Consider the following 18,051-nt stretch of genomic DNA (forward strand, 5'->3'; position numbering starts at 1 on the left):
GAGGTAGGAAGCAGTCAACACTCCCTATTATAAAGAAAAACACAAAAAGGTCGATACAATACTTTCATTACTAAGAAGAAACACAAAGTTTATACCCAATCACAAAGAAAGCAGAATCTCGGTCAACCATACCCAAAGTATCCAAAACGGGGGCGAATTTCTTTTTTTTTTTCTAATCTAAGAGAGCAACACAAAATGTTTCAAATAGTAATTTCTGTGTAGTATAAATGAAACACGACAAAGGCTAATCGGCTACGGCCGCCGAAAGAGGACAAAGGCCGCCGCTTACCTTCAGGGCCATTTTGTTCCCGGTCTTCTTGCAGAAAATTTCCAAAACTTTTCCATTAATACCCAAGCCAAGGGTCTGGCTGGTGACCCTGTAGTCATCTGTGATTGCATTCTTTTTAATCTGCAGTCCTACTTTCACGCCGATTTGAGGAAAAAGGGGAAATGATTGGACTGGATGTTGTGGCTGCTGCTGTTGTTGTTGCTGTTGTTGTTGTTGGTTTGGGAACATTGACTCTGGCACATTCTGGTTCTGGGAGTTAGACAACATAGTGAAAGTAACCCGGTGCCGGGACGGGGACAAGGATCACTCAGGATGGGGGTGAGGCTGGCACCTTAAAAAAAAAAAAAATGGACTTGTCTCTCGGTCTCACTAGCGGCACACACGGTTCCCGCTCCCTTCCCGTTGCCGTTTATTGTTTCGACGCTCCAGCCGCTCCACGACGTCTGGGAATTCTCCAGGGGTTTGGCCCCGCGTCTCTCTTTCTTTTCTGTATCCGAGGTTTCGCGTCGCTCCCTCTACCCACGTTACGTGTTTCTGAGCTCTCCTCTGCCGGCGTGTACTCCCCGCCGGGTCTCGATGAGGGAGAGAGTGGCTTCGTACCTTTTTTGGCTTTCCCTGACTTACACACACCAAAAAAAAAAAACGCCAGCCCGCAAAGTCGCCAGGATACTCTTCCACTTTCAAACAGTTCACGGCAGTCGGTGCACTTTTTGGAGACGTCACAGCCTCGCTCGCGCTGGTGGCTCTGCTCTTAAAGGGGAAGTCGGAAGGTAGACAATGTCACTCGCCGGCGACTTCGCCGTGTGCTGCTTACAACATAAAAAAGCTTGTCCGAAAAACCCCTTTAAAAAGAAATGCGAATCGCCACCGTGTGGTGAACAAGCCGTCATTCGCTCTTCCCTCGAGGACTCGGGGGGCCATCCGTTGCTCGACAAGTGACTCCCTTTGAAAAACACTTTCGCTTAAATAAATGGCAAGAACTACTATAACCCGGAACGGGACGCAACGAAGCACTCACGAAATTTGGCCAAGGATGTCTTTGAGCAATGGGAGGCGCCCACGCCAAGATCGAGAAACAGATAACTTGAAATGACCCCGGCGTGTACGAGCTGTAAAGAAGCAGGAGTCACTGCAGTTACTGGCTGCCTTCTATCAGTCGGTACTGATAACTGATCGTCATGCATGCATTAGGAAACCCACGAGTACATTCAAATTTGAAATTGCACTGTATGGCCTATACAGCCCCACCAGATTATCGAGTTCTGCTATTTCAACCGCACCCACAGTTAACAGGCACATAAAATGAAGCAGATTATTATTAAATTGACACCTTTATTCGAGGCGGCTTACAATATTGAGATACAATTGGTTGCATTTCTTTTGCTTTTCCAATTGTAAAGGTGACATGCTCATAGTCACACAGTGTGGGCAGTGGGATTTGAATCCACAACCTCAGAGTATGAAGTCCATCCACCCATTTTTAAAATCCACTTTATACTAAACAGGTCACGACCTCTGTGTCCACAGAACCATACTGTCTCCATTGACACATATTAGATTGGGTTATATTGAAGAGCTCAATGTTTTCAAAAGTGGCAGTATCACAGGATGCCATCTTTACCAAAAGACAGTGAGTGGAATTTCTACTGTGTTAGATCTGCCCCGGTCAACTCTCAGTGCTATTATTGTGAAGTAGAAGCTTCGAAAGCAACAATAGCTTGGCCATAATGTGGTAGACCATGCAAATTCACAGTGTTAGGGTGCCAACTGCTGAAGCGTGTAAAACTTAAAAATCGCCCATTGTCTGCTGCATCACTCATAAGAGAGTTCCAAACTGCTTCTGAAAGCAACATCAGCACAAGAACTGAAGATTAGGAGCTTCATGAAGTGGGTTTCCATGGCCAAGCAGCTGTACACAAGCCTAAGACCACTACGTGCAATGTACAAAGCATCACCTGAAGTGGTATAAAGCACACCACCATTGAAGTCTGGAGCAGTGGAAATGTGTTCTCTGACATGATGAATCACACTTCACTATCTGGTAGTCTGATGGAGCTTTCAAGAGGCTTTCCGGACTACAAAGCGTCTACTGTAAAGTTGGATGAGGAGGGATAATGGTCTGGGGGTGTTTTTTAGGGGTTTAGGCTTGGGCCCTTGGTTCCAGTGAAAGGTACTGTTAATGCCAAAGCATTCAAAGACATTTTAGACAATTGTGCACCTCCAAGTTTGTGTCAACAGGTTGGGAAGGCCCTTTTTTGCTACAGCATAACTATGCCCATGTGCACAAAGTCAGATCCATAAAGACTTGGAGGAACTCAAGTGGTGTACACAGAACCCTGACCTCAACCCTACTGAACACCGTTGGGATGAACTGGAACTCGGATTGTGAGCCAGGTCTTCTCATCCAACAACTGTGCCTGCCATTACAAATGCTCTTTTGGCTTAAAGGGCACAAATTCCCACAGACACACTCTAAAATCTTGTGGAATGCCTTCCTAGACGAGTAGAGGCTGGTATGGCCACAAATTGGGGTGGGTCAGGGAGTGCAGCTCCATATTAATGTCCGTCTTTGGAATGGGATGTCCAAAAAGCTCATGTAGGTATAAAAGTCAGGTGTCCACAAGCTTTTGGCCATATAGTGTACAATACTGGTATGTCTTACCTGCCTGTCATTTGCTCTTCATGGGAAGGGTTATGGTATGCCATTTACTTGGTTTTAAAAACCTGTCCAACTGTAGGAAAAAAGCTAGAAGGGAAGACCGCATGGCCATTTCTGCTTAGGACACCACCTGTTTTAGTCATCCATCATACAGCATGTAAAGACTGTGGGGTTATAACAACCATAACTCCCCAGCTTCTTTCTAGGGAAGCCCTTATAAATTAATTTGTTCAGCCTCCATCTTAGCTTTTATGTAGTATTAAAATCGAAGATATTTCATATGTACACATTGTACAACTCTGTGATAGCCAGTGTGTGATTATCTGCTGTACACAGTGTGGTGTGCTGGGCAGGTAACATCATTTCAAAAGATGCCCACCAAAGCAACAGGCTTAGTTAAGGGAGACACTCTGGAGACAATGGAGGAGAGAATGAAGACAAAACAGAGTGCCATTATGAACAATGTTACACATCCTCTCCCTGGCACACTGAGGACTTTCAGCTAATGGATCATTCTACAGAAACGTGTCAAGAAACACAACTGGGGGCTCCTTTATACCAACAGAAATACACCTGAATAATGCCTACATGGGACAGGGACTGCTCTCTTTCGTAAGCCATGTCAGAAGTTTTAACCGTTTTTGTAATTTTTGTGTGTATTTGAGGGCAATGGTTGTTGTTATTATTGCTTGTTTTTTATATTTCTTGAGCTTCTATAAAAAGCTAAATTTCCCCCCAGGGACATACTACAATATACACAAAATACTCTATCTATCTATCTATCTATCTATCTATCTATCTATCTATCTATCTATCTATCTTATAGTGCCTTACATATCTATCTATCTATCTATCTATTTATCTATCTAGCTATCTATTTGTTATATAGTGCCTTATCTATCTATCTATCTATTTGTTATATAATGCCTTTTCTATCTATCTATCTATCTATCTATCTATCTATCTATCTCAGTGCTTCCCAACCTCGGTCCCGTGGTATATTAAAATGTACCAAGCAGTTATATGGGAGTAATGTATTTTTTTCTTTTTGACAATATTTTAATCTTGATTTTCATTTTACTTTTCTAGGTGTTCTAATTGTTTAATCACTCCATTATTTGCTAATTAGTGGGTCTGCTGCTAAAGTAATTGCAGCCATTGATTATTCAGTGTTGTTTGCCAGCGTGTCTGCTCTGCTCATTTTTAATTGTCGTTAATAAGATACAACAATGGGGAAAAACTGCACAGAGAAAGGATAAAATATAATGAAATCAACAAAAGAGAGTTAAGCGTTTAAATCTATAGCAAAAGCAGAAATATTTCTAAAGGTCTTATAAATGTAAAAATCATGCTTCTGTACTTTTCTGAATGTAAAATAATAATTAAATGAGATCAATGTTATCAAGTGTTGTCACTAATTAGGGATCTGTTTGGAACAAAATCCTGCAGCCACAGGAGGGCCAAAGGACTGAGGTTGGGAAACACTGATCTATCTATCTGTTATATGGTGTCTTTCATATATATATATATATATATATATATATATATATATATATATATATATATATATATATATATACACAGTATCTATCTCTTGTATAGTGCCTTTTATTTCTGTCTGTCTGCCTGTCAGTCTGTCTGTCTCTTATATAGTGCTTTTCATATCTATCTATCTGTCTGTCTGTTTGCCTTTGGCATAAACAGCAGCCTCTACCATGGCAGGCTTATAATTAAATTACATGTTTGCTTATGGGGTGTATGGTGTGCTGTTCGTACATTCCTGTCTGTATAATTTATTGTGTTTATTATGCAGTACAAGAAGCACATGTGTGCCTTTGAATGATGAAGTATGTTGTAATACTTTGTATTCATACTAAATGTTAACTCATCACACATTAAGATAAATGGCCTGGAAGAAACCTGCAGTTGTGTGTTCACAAATAAAAGAGAAGGATATGCTGACATTTGAGGAAAAGATAAAATTCACCCCACAAAATTCTTTGAAATGTGAACCGGCTAAAAGAAAAACTTGCAGGCACTACAAACTAATTATACCCCCACTGCTCAACCTTCACAGATTTTAATTATTATTCATGCAAGTTTATTTAGTGGCACCCTAGTTATTAAATATCACTTGAACAAATACATGCCTTCAAAGAAAATTTGTTATAATTCTACAGTTCTAATCAGAATTCCTTGATTAGTAATTATGCTAACATCAAACATAAAAACAAACTGCTGTATTTCATTCCAGTGATAGTAAATATATAAAGGATTCAGATATAACGTCAGGAAGCTTTGCAGACGAAATAAGTGTAAAATGCAAATGCTATTTCAAAGGATCGTTTCATGACACATATGGTAGAAGACCTAGTTTAGTTAATGCCAAATGTGGCGGGCAGCTGGGGGGGCTGTGCCCAGCCGGGACGCCTGGAAGGACCAGGAGAGGGACTATGCCTCCTCCGGACCACGAGAGGGCAGCCACCCTGGTTTGTATGGGGGCCATGGAAATTGAGCATGGAAGCTCAACCCTATAGGGGCCCGTGGCCACTGCCAGGGGGCGCCTGGACAATTGTGGAATACCAGGGACACCCAGAGTGCTTCCGGGTGCTCATGCGGCACTTCTGCCACACCAGGAAGTGCATCAGAGGGCACCTGGAGCACATCTGGGTGGGGATAAAAGAGGCCACCTCCCTCCAGTCATCAGCCGGAGTCGGGAGGAAGAGGACGAAGCTCGGAGGAGAGGAGAGGAGGCGGTGAAGGAAGGCACATTGGAAGGCCTGGACTTAAGGGTGATTGGTGCAGGGGCACTGTGTGCTGTGTGGGACTGTTTTGTGGACTGTACATAGTGTAAATAAACGTGAACCATCGGTGTCTGCCTAAATCAGTAATCATGGCACGCGCAGGATCTTTCAGATGGTAAACGCATGCAAAGCATGTAGACCTGAGAGTGGTTAACCTCACATTTGCAAAACATTTGCTGATATTTTCAAACTGTCACAGCCCTTGTCTGTTGAACCTTTGTAGTTCCCTTGTTTAAGCCTAAAAGGCCCGCTGCCCTGAGCCATTCACTTCTGGAGTTGTAAAATACTGGAAGCATCTAGAAATCATTCGAATTGACAGCTCTATTTTAGGCTTTGTTACGCCCACCTCAGTGTGCACATCAAATGAATACTGTAGGTCAGCTAGTGACACTATCCCATTTGGCCCACATAGCTGCCCTTTAGCACAACTGCCTTTCTTACACAGATTAAAATGGTATTGAAACCTCAAGGTCTGGGCCCATGTAACTTCATCTGCAACTGGATAGAGGATATCCTAATGGGCAGACCACTAATATCTTTAACATCGGATCCCCTCAGGCCTGCAGCCTCGGGCCCCAGGCTGTACTCACTTTTCACTGATGACTGCTTAGTCAAATATAGCAACAATTACATCATCACATTTGGTGATTCTACCACAGTCATTGGGCTTACCAGTAACAATAAAATGACATACAGAAAAGAAGTGACAGATCTGACAGACCTGGCTCTGAATATAACGCAGACAAAATAACTCATTGTGGCCTTCTAGAGATTTTGGTCACTAAGAATGAAGAAGCAAAGGAAAGTGTTAACAGCTTCAGATTCCTCAGGTTGTAGATACCCAAGAATCTTAGGCTACTTCCACACAATTGTGTTGTCATTTAATAATGATGTTTTTAAACAAAAGCGATCTCCATCCACACTAACATGACTGGAAACGCACATGATGTTGACGTTCACTTACACTGGGCATATGTGTAGTAGTAGAAATATTCTTGAAAGGATAGTAATGTTGCCAGCCATAAGATTTACTGTAACCTGAAAACTATAACAACTGGTAAATTATTCTCCTTTTGCACTTGTATGCAACATTCAAACTGTACAAAACGCAATTTAGACTTGTACTGTGTCATGGAAAGCAACTCCTCTATGTCCGCTATGTTGGACTCTGGTTTTGGGTGACCAGTCACATAATGAGACATGGTAATGAGCAGCATCCAATCAGGGAAGGGCTATGTAATAAGCACAATTTAGTGTCTGTGTTTTCAAAACACTGCGATTTCATCCGTCTACATTATGCTGCCAAGCCAGCATTTTCAGACATTTACGGCTCTGGAGAGCGTTTTCAAAAATCTCAGTTTTTGAGGGTTAAAAACACCAGGGTAGTGTGGATGAAAGGCGAAAATGGAGATGGATGTCTGTGTTTTTTAATTAAAATGTAGCAGTGTGGACGTTGCCTTAGTTGGACCCACAATAATCACATCATAGCTACTGCAAAATAACACAAAACACTTTTTCCTACACTCTTAAAAATAAAGTTACCACAGTGGTTCTTCAGAGTGATGGATGCCATAGTGGAACCATTTTGTTTCCAAAAGACCACTCCACATGAAGGTTCCAGAAAGAACCTTTTATTTATTTTTATCTGTTTATTCTTGGTGTGTTAAATACCCATGAATAGATGGTGACAGATTTGTGGAATACCAATGGGTCATGATTTAAAAAGACCTCTTGCTGCATACAATAACATAACCAGGTTTTCTTAATCTATTAGTGTCCTGCTTGGTAGTCTACCATACTGTACATTAAGGATTTGGGTTTTCTACACATTTGGAAGTTTTTCAAAGCACAGCTTCTTTTGCAAATACACCTGCCTAAAATGAAATGGTAGTTTATCATGCAACAGTTCTATGAGGAACCACACAACCCTATAAAGAACCATAAGGTGCCATTAAAGAAGGATGATATTTAAGTGTGTAGGCACCTGAGAAAATGAAGAATCGGTAAGCTTCTACTTGGGAACATCAAACCTTGCATCAAGGGAGGCATCCTGATTGGTGGCATCAACAAACAGAAAAGCTATTTGGTAATGGATCAATATATTGATAAAAAAGGACTATTATTATTTATTAAACTAGGGGGCTTTGCCCCCTGCTCGCTTCGCTTGCCAACCCCTGTGTTTGGTTTTCCGGATACACACTTTTAAGATTTTTTCTTTGAATTGTTGCTATTTCATTAGTTTCTCTTTTATTTCAGAACTTCTGTAAAAACAATATTTGGAATCTTTTGAGTCCCAACATGCTGAATCTTTTAAATGAGGTCAGTGAGACTTGTGTTTAATGACTTTGTAGCATAATTCAGGATAGGTTTCTCTGTTTGGAATTTCAGCACAGACAAAGCGATCAACATCATCAGCAGTTAATATTTTTTTTTGCAAAGTAACCAATAAATGCATGTGAGGTAAACCCCATTTTTGAAATTCTCTGACTTATCTTCTGACATATCACCTGTGTCCATATATTCGATCTCTATTCGCCTTTTCATTATTTCTCCAAGTAATAATTTCTCTTTGTTTGTTCTAATGCGATCTTTACTTTCTTTTTTTTGACACTTTTGTTTTTTTCTGCTTTCATATTCTGTATCTTGCTCTGCATGTTTATCGCTCCTACATGTTTTATTTGAGTCTTTTGAATTCCAGTTTTCATTTTCTCTAACCTGCTCTGCATGTGTTTGGCCCCCTTGGTTTTTAACCTCTTTATGACGTTTTACTTTGTTTTCTACTCTGCCTTTGATTTCTGACTTTGCTTTGTCCTGCTTTTTTTCCAGTTACACCTGGTCCGTGGTGATTATTTTCCCTTTTTTCGAATAATAATTTCCGTTTGTTTGCACTACTGTGATCTTTACTTTCTTTTTTTTTTTGGATACTTTCTAATTTTCTTGCCTTCATATTCTTTAACTTTCTCTGCATTTGTATCGTGCCAACTTTTTTTTGTGCCTTTCGAATTCCACTGTTTTCATAATCTATTACCTGCTCTGCATGTGAATATCGCCAACGTTTGTGAACGTCTTTATGAAGTTCTACTTTGTTTTTTAATCCTGAGCCCAATTGGATGTGCTTTTTTTTCAATTTCACTTGTTCCGGGCTGATTATTACTTTCCTTATTTTCTGAATTTGCACCTAGATTATTCTTTTTCTTTTTTTGTATTTTTTCTCTCCAATGCTTTTGAGTCTCTTTTCTTCACACTGCTCTTTCTTCTTCGCTTAGTCATCTACGTTTCATTTATAACGTATTGTCCTGATACGCTTTATATTTGCTGAGAGCCCTAGATCTGTGTGTGCTCAAAGCCTTTGCACGACTGAGTGTTTTGCTGCCCGTGGTCTTATTTGATATTGGTTGTAAGTAGGGCGTGTCTTGCAAGAATCTCATGTTCTATGTCCCCGCAAGACGGTCCTGGGTCAATCTCTTGGTACCAAGTCTCATGTTTAAGGTCCCTGCAAGACGCTCCATGGCCATTCTCTTTCGTCTCGCGGGTCTTTTAAGTGTCTTCCGTGATCTTGACGTAAAGATCACATCTCGTCTCCCAAGACTTTCTCTCCCAGGATTTTTTTGATAATAGAGAGATATTAGATGGTGGCATGGCGGTACAGTGGTAGCACTCCTGCCTCACTGCAAAAAGTTCACGTCCAGGTCCTCCCTGCATGGAGTTTGCATGTTGTCCTTGTGTCTTTATGAGTTTCCTCTGGGTGCTTTGGTTTCCTACCACAGTCCAAAGACATGCAGGTTAGGTGGATTAGTGACAATGAATTGGCCCTGGTGTGTGTGTGTGTGTGTTCACACTGTGATGGGCTGGCGTCCTGTCCAAGGATTGTTCTTTCTTTGTGCCCTATTCTTGCTGGGTTAGACTCCCACAACACTGATAAGAATTTAACAGGCTTCTAAAATAGTGTGTTATTTATTAGATATCTTAATTCAAGATGACTTAAAAAAATAAATGTGGTGTATTTGAGTGGTTGGGAAGACCGTGTAACATTAAACACTGGCAGGCTGCATTAATCAGCCAGGGGTTAGAGAATTTGTTGTCCTACGGACTGCCTTCCCATCTGAGGAGTGGCCCCCGTTAGGCTTACATCTGATGATAGATTTGAAAACGGAGTAATCCCTGTCCTGCGGTGGGCTGGCACCCTGCCCAGGGTTTGTTTCCTGCCTTGCGCCCTGTGCTGGCTGGGATTGGCTTCAGCAGACCCCTGTGACCCTGTAGTTAGAATATAGCGAGTTGGATAATGGTTGGATGGATGGAAGGATGGATCCCTGTCACTCATATTCACTCATATGTGGAGATGATCAAATGTAGTTAGGAAACAAACGTAAAGGTATGTCTCCTATTGTCTCTTTAATTAAATGTTTCAGTGAGATAAATTAGTGGATGAGTGGCATGATTTGTCCTTACGTTCAGAAATAAAGATTTTCTGTCAGTACAGGGAAATTCAGTAGGCAATAACAGAATGATGTTATAATTACGCTCATATTAGTAGTATTAGTTTTTGTGAATTTACACACAATTTAAGTATGATCTGAAGCTGATCTCTCATTTAGTGCTCACATTCACCCGCTGCCAAATGCAACTTTTTCTAACTAAGACACACAGAAGATGAAAATGAAGGAGTTTTTTGGAATATAAAAAAGAAATCATCTTTCCTTTTATTGCTGGGAACACAAAGCATTCATATTGCTTCAATTCTAGTATACATGTAATTGAAAAGCTGATGGAAGTACTGTTAGTAGGAGTAGGAGGTCTGACTGTCAGGAATGGTCACCCGGCTAACAAAGGGCTGCTGGGGCATACGGATCATAGGACAGAGGCACAACAGAGAATGGGTTCAGTAGAATCCATACTTTCAAAGAGAAAACCCACTGGTAACTGGGTAGCCCCTCCAAGTGCCATAGTGAATAAAATGCCAGAGGGAAACAGGCCATATATACTAGAAGAATCTCTTTCTTCTTCTCCTCTTTGCTGTTTAATGACTCAGGGGAGGGCGGTCAGCCACACTTCTCCATTCACTTCTGTCTGCCAATCCTTCTACTGTGAGATAGAGTGCCTTCAGATCTTAATTTACTTTGTCCATCCATCTTGTACTCATGTTGGTATACATCTGCCTTCATAATCTATCTGACATAGTCATTTTCCTTTTTGTGCTGCACGCGCCCAAACCATCTCATACGCGTGCCTCATGGAGCTTCTCTGTAATACAGGCAACACCAGTGTTGACACCAATATTCTCATTCCTTTTCTTATCCTTCCGTGGGACTCCTAGAATCCTCCTAGAAGGAGTGCCTCCTCTTTTCTTCACACTCTCCATTTCCCTGCTCCATAAGTTAGCGCAGGTCTGTGTTGTAGGTTCGCTCTTTCAGTCTGATTGACAATCTCATACCACACAGAACTCCACTCAGATCCCGTGTCCCACACCCACCTCACATTCTCCTTTGGCACTAATCTCTGATCCCAGATACTTAAGCATTTCCACTTGTTTTGACATATTTCCTCTGCAGTGGGTGATTCTTAGGATCTCGTCTGTTTGAGCACACCATTGTTTCAGAATTACTGGCATTTCTCTTAAGTCCTTTACTTTCTAATGCTTTTTGGTATTAGTTGAACCTTTACTGCTGTTTAGTGGCCGAGCCTCCCACTACAATCAGATCACCATCATACAGTATGTCCTGTGGAACATCTCTTCAGACAAATTTACTGACAGCATTCATGTCAATGGTGAAATGTATTGGACTAAGATAAGACCCCTGATGCACACAAACCTGGATTTCAAAGAATTCTGTGTTTCCATTTCCACTTCCACTTCACTGTCGCTTTAGCTCCTTCACACATAGATTTGATAACCCAAATGAATTTTTCCAAAAATACTAGATATTAAAGGAATGCCTGGAAGTAATGTGGGAAGGGCAATGTCATGGGGATGGGAAAAAGGCCATGAGAGTTCCTCTAGAATGCCTGGTAGCAACAGAATATTCTCGCATATTACATATGTGCACCAAAGTATGGAGAGAAACAAGGACAGGGATGAGGTCTGCCTATTTGCAGCGCTGTATTTTGGATGGTAGGAAAGTGAATCAGCCACTCCATCTTGTAATTAGGGACCAGACTTTGTTTCATCAGGGCTGGCTTGGCAGACAGGGGTTCCTTCTGTGATTAGCCCGTTCTTTTGTGTTTCTACTAAATAAATCCTTATTTTTGATTAAGCGTTGGTGATGTGAACTAGGAGTCCCAAGGCCTAAAAAGTTGCAAAAGCACTTCCAAAAAATGTCCACTAGATATACTGGGGGATGTACCACCAAACCCAGCTAGATAAACCATTAAACATAGAAACGTCATAAAAATGAAAAGGTTTTATTCTTCACAAGAGATGATCTTTGATACTGTGGAGTCCTAAAGATCACTAAGGCAAAATGGAGTTCCTAAAAACACAAGGGAAGGCAATACTGTAGTCCTAATACAGAAATCCCAAGGCAAATTCAAAAAACAAAGCACAGAGAAATCAAAAAGGTACAACACACAGAGAAACACACAAACTCACCAGACTCCCAAAGCACATTCAATCAACTGCAAGGAACTATGGGAAGCCCTCCAGATTTAAATGGCGGAGGGAAGCGCCTGATGGTAATTGACAGGTGGTCTCAGATCCTGGGGAACCACCCATAAAACACACGGAACATAACCGATGCATAGTACATGGTGCAGGTAATAAACGAAAGAAACAGTAACATAAATAAAATATTTGAAAATGAACAAAAAAAGAAGGGAAACATTACATTAAACTGAAACCGAGTTTGGAACCCCGGCTGAAACATGACACTTAAATTTTTGTAGCTCTTGTTCCCAGATGGATTAGCACACAGAAGTGCTATCATCGTGCCATATAACTCATACGCGTTATCTTTCAGTTTCGTTTAGGACTGATTTAAAGAGACCCCTAACATGAAGTGCTGTAAGTGATTTTAGCCCTCTTTACATAATAGAATGTAATCAATGCATACATTCTCAAGCAGGGCCGTCAAACTCAGATCCTTGGAGGGCCGCAGTGGCTGTTGGCTTTCATTCCAGCCACTTTATTATTTACAGGCTAATTACTACTGATAATGAATCCTAATTGACTTGCCTTTAAAGACTCAGAACCCTTAATTGTTTTTTTTTTTTCTTAATCAGCAATGAAAAAATAATGACATGGAAAGTGAGTGAACAGAAGAAGCTAACCTGATCCGATTTGCACTTGTGTGCCCATCAGGTCTGAGAAATATTGATCTGTTTAGGCCCAGAGATTAGTTTAATGGTGAACTCAGACAAAAGAATATCGACAGTTCTGAAAGTGTCTGGCACCAACAAGCAATGGTAAGAAATAACCAGTCTCACTAACTAATGTACAAGAACTGGCTATGAATTATGAAATTGTTTGATTTTTGTTTAGCTGCTAGTTAATAAAAAAGAAACAATTCAGAGGTCGGCAGGACCTCAAGCACAATCAGGACTCCCAGATGCTGCAGTTGTTAGTTTTGCTGTGTTCATTCATTTATTGTTTTTTGTTATTTACTTCTTTTAGCTTTGCCCTTAATATGCATGTTCGTTTTGAATCAATTAAGTATTGTAATTTATGCTGTGAAAAGTTTCTTTGTAGAAGTAGTCATTGTTTTTTTGAATATTTTACATAATTGAGTTAATAAATCATAGGAGTTCCTACTGTGTTGAATAAATAAGCAGCTTCAAATATATTTTTAATGCAAGTAATGTGTTGAGTCATGGGAGAGTTCTCTTTGGATTTGGTCTTCCTGTTTCATTGATCGATCATTAAACCAAAGGAAGGTTACTTGTCTCTGTGCTTAGTGCTGTTGGGTCAAGCGCCTGCCTCCTGTGACCTTCTAATGCACTAAACAGACCCAGAAAGTCAAAGACTGGAGTTTTGGTCAGTAAGGTTGTATCTTGTACCTAGTACCTAATGAAGATAGATTAGACCAAACAGATGTCATGTATTTGAGTTTTCTGCCAATCAGGCCTCCTAAATTTATTTTTTTACCTGCTTGGGTGTCAGCATGACTAATCTCAAGACAGACTGGTCTGTCCAGTTTTGGTTCCTTTTTTGATCCCAATGGTGCTAGGCTCTAGTCACCTGCGACGCGTCACTGGATTTAACAAGTTTGAGGATGTTGTTTTATGTAAAATTCCAAGGCTTTTTATTAAAAATATTAACATGCTGATCGTTTTTAAGATCTTATCTCATCCATTTTCTGAAACCACTTTTTCCTGATGAGGGTCACGGTGACAGTATGACAAGCACATCATCCCAGACTTTCTTGTCCCCAGCTATAGATTCCAACTCTTCCTGGGGAATTCCCAGGCATTCCCAAGTAAGTCGAGAGATAACATTCGTCCAGCATGTGCTGGGTCTCCACCCAATGGGATGTGCCCGGGGACATCCTTACAGCATGCCCACATCACCTTAATGTAGTGGTGGGGATAGTGCAGCTTACGGAGGCTCGAACTAGGGCATCTGGATCTCTGTGCTTCTGGTAAGGTCAAAGAACAGGTCAGAACAACCTTAATGACGGTACATGGGTCTGGGGGTCTGGCAAACCCCATAATCCAGCCAGGCTCAGCCCGAAACAGTGATGTGGAGCTGTCTTGTGGGCGCACCATCTGTAAGATGAAGGGTGATGGTCGGGTGCAACGCCAGTTTAGTGGCAGCCATAGGCGGGAAAGACATAGACGGATTATAGACCGTAGCAATGGAGACATTTTTTCAGATAAAATTAGAAATCATAAAAAGCATGTATTGTACAATAAATCATGAACTGTGTTTTTGTATGGAGGAATGAAGGTATAAAATGTCACTGGAGGTATCTTGAGGCATCTGAGGTTAACTTCATATTGGAGGGCTGGTCAACTCCAATCCTGGAGAGCCACAGTGGCTACACGTTTTCACTCGAAATATTTTCTTAATTAGTGACTAGTTTTTGCTACTAATTAACTTCGTTTAATTTATTTGCTATTTAAGATTCAGACTCTTTACATCAGGGCTGAGCAGCATTGGTCCTGGATGGTCGGAGTGTCTTCAAGTCTCTGCTTCATGAGAAATCATTCATTGCCGATGAATCACTTATTCCTCAAGTTATATTTTTCTGCTTCATTTTAGTTGTCTCGCGTATTAAGATTTTGAACCCATGATATCTTATTTTAGTCTTAAACAGCTGTATTCATTGTTTTAACGGCTCCTTATTAACAATATGATGCACATGACAAAGGAACCAGCACTTCTCCATCTTGCTTGTCTCTATTTCTACCCGTGTGTATTCATCATTCACTATTTGGTTTAATTAAATACTCAGAAGGAAACTGAAGAGAAAGTGAAGAACTGAAAATTACTCATCAACTTTAGGCTTCAAATCACTTGGATGATACCTGTTTCATTAGAAAGGAAAAAAAATACATGATTTAAGAATGAACTGACATGGTAGAGTTAAAACACTAGCAGGCCATCAAATTAAATGACATCTGTTTTTGGTGACGATTGTTTTCTAATTAAGCAACTGGGTTGGAACAAAAACCTGCAGCCACCGCAGCTCTCTAGGATTGGAGTTTGCCACCCCATCATATGGTGTACAATGAAGAGAATACCAATACCAATTAGCTGTGCTATCCATCTGAAATGAGTTGAAATATACGTAATCAACAAAGACCTCAGCATTAGCATGTGCAGCGCACCATCTATAGGAAATATATATAATGCATGTAGTATGTAGTAATAAAATGTATTGCATTTGTCATTCCAACAGATGGTGTAGTAATAAAATGCATTACTACAAATGTTTGTGATGTGTCATGTGTTAGAACTACAAATGCGATGCATACATCTCTGTTATATGGTATTTGGTATGGGATTTGTAAAAGCAGTATTAATATTTGTGATGCATCAACTGTCGGAATGACAGAGACTGGACGGACACACAAATGACACACAGACACTAATCTTTTTATTAAGGTGGATACATATGTATTGTCACATATGTTTGTCCAGGGGTCCCCAGAAAGGCTTGACTGAGGCAAGCAATACCACTCCAGGAGGAGAGGGGGCGCTGTTGCTCCCTGTGTCCTGACCTTTCTCTACAGCCTTTCTCTACATTGGGCTGATCCGCCATTTCTAAACTGGCAGTACAGAAAGGTTGCGTCTTTAAGCTTGAGTCCACTAAGAGCCAGAGAGAGAGAGAGAGCAAGGAACGAGAAGCCCTGCAAGATGGACCTTAAGTTGGTGTCTTTTTAGTTGTGCACTTAAGCACCCATTTTTGCCTTTTTATTTTCTATTTAATTAAAGGGAATTAGCAGGATGGTACATATTGTGGAAACCTGGGGCACTCCAGCTGCCCCCACCCCAACACAGACAGGCAGAGACACGAGTTTGCCACACAACACACATTTATTCACGTGGGAAGCGCTTTTCCACACTCCCCACAGCAGCAGGGTACAAGCACCAAAGTAGCACAGTTCCTTCTTCTTTTTCTTGTTCTCTCCTTATTTTGCCTCCACTTCTCCCTTTGGTAAGCTTTGTCCCTCTTCCTCCCGACTCTGGCTCTCCGAATGGAGTGAGGCGGCTCCTTTTAAGCAGACCCCGGGAGTGTTCCAAGTGCCTCATTAATCAGACCTGGAATCCCCCCCAGGTGTGGTGAAAGCCCCATGTAGGGCTCTGCAGTTCCCCCTGGAGGCTCCCACAGAATCCAACAGGGCTGTGCCACACTCCAACTCCCAGCGTGCCCTGCAGGAATAGATGATGCCACAACCACCCAGGAGGGCTGCCCTCCAGTGTCGTGCAGATGCTCCCTCCCCTGGTCATTCCATCAAGCTGGCGTCCTGGCCGGGTAATGGCCGTGGCCACCCATTACAATATATGTATATACAGTTGCTGTGCATTGGCTCCGATTCATCTCCCTGATTAAAGCACTGCCATGCCACTTGGATGGTGTCATTTCTTGTGTTTTCTGTGTGCTCTTTTGATGTGGGATATTCGACTCAATAACATGGACACAAGAATCAGTTCATTTGAAACTACACGGTGTGACTGTGTAAGCAGTAGCTCAGCTACATGTTTTAATAATTTAAATATAGAAGTCTTACATAGACATGATCCCTTTTCTAAATGAAACATGCGCAAAACTCATAAGTAAAATAATACCCTATACAGTATATGAAAGCTCTAGACTATAATAACTACATTAAACCTCAGTACATTAAATAAATAGTCAATAATTTTGCAACAAAGAAGCATCATATTGAATGAAATGTTAAAGTTAAGAATCTTTTGTAGCCAAACCAAAGATGGTGATCTAACAGAAATAGACTTTTATTTTGTATCTTGCATTGGTACCCGCTTTGTACCCCAATCACAGAAAGGCTGCACATAAAGCGGTGTGATAACCCATTTAATCGTTTAACCGCTGGGGCAGGCGGCCTTCTTTTCTTTTCTTTTTTTTACCATTTCCCTGCCACATTCTTGATTTACAGAAAGAGCTACAGTGTTCGCAGCTGCCCAAAATCTGACAGGTTAATATTTTATTATTTATAAAACTACATTTTCATTTTGTAAAATTGTGACTTTCATTCTTTTGAAGAAATGCCAAAAATGTTCATTTGAGCACTTCATTGACTTTGATCTTAAACTTTTTAAATAGACATATTTTCTATGAAATTTATCGAATTATCTTTCAAATTATTTCTATTCTTTACATCATTTGCCAGTGAATATTGTAAATATTTTATGTAAATGTGCATTACACTGTCTACTTACTGCAGCCACTAGATGGGGTTAAAATGACACGCTAATGTTAAACATCTTCAGGAGGAAACGCAGGATAAAAAGAAATTCTCTGTCTTCTGTCATAGTTTTTAACTGTGTTTTGAGCACTGAAATATTTCCTTAGCCATCTATCCATTTTCATGGTTATCTAAGTCAGAGCCAAAGACAATCCTGACATCATTTGGTGCAAAGTGCTGACTTAAAACAATGTCACATTACGTTGTGGGGCATGTTAGATTTACCGACTGCAGCTGAAGATCCCATCACTGCACTGTGTCCAGTTAGACAACTGAAAATCTCTGGCCATGTCTAATTCTCTCTGAAATTTTTTAGACTTTTATTTTCTGGTCGGGCCCCATGCCCTATTAATTAATAAATAATTTAGCTACTAAATTTTAAGAAATGCAGTCATACAAAGCATGATAGATAGATAGATAGATAGATAGATAGATAG

General features: G+C 40.7%; 1 protein-coding gene across 1 annotated transcript in view; it reads right to left on the reverse strand.

The window, feature by feature from the left end:
- mapkapk2a (MAPK activated protein kinase 2a) overlaps positions 1 to 1,204 on the reverse strand; it is a 155,048-nt gene extending 153,844 nt beyond the window's left edge. Inside the window, exon 1 of the mRNA XM_039749137.1 lies at positions 290 to 1,204. Within this exon, the coding sequence (XP_039605071.1) occupies positions 290 to 556 (267 nt within the window). The 5' untranslated portion in view covers positions 557 to 1,204. The remainder of the gene's footprint in view (positions 1 to 289) is intronic.
- Positions 1,205 to 18,051: the final 16,847 nt, after the last annotated feature.

The sequence above is a fragment of the Polypterus senegalus genome, chromosome 3 (assembly GCF_016835505.1).
Source record: "Polypterus senegalus isolate Bchr_013 chromosome 3, ASM1683550v1, whole genome shotgun sequence".
NCBI classification, from domain to species: domain Eukaryota; kingdom Metazoa; phylum Chordata; class Cladistia; order Polypteriformes; family Polypteridae; genus Polypterus; species Polypterus senegalus.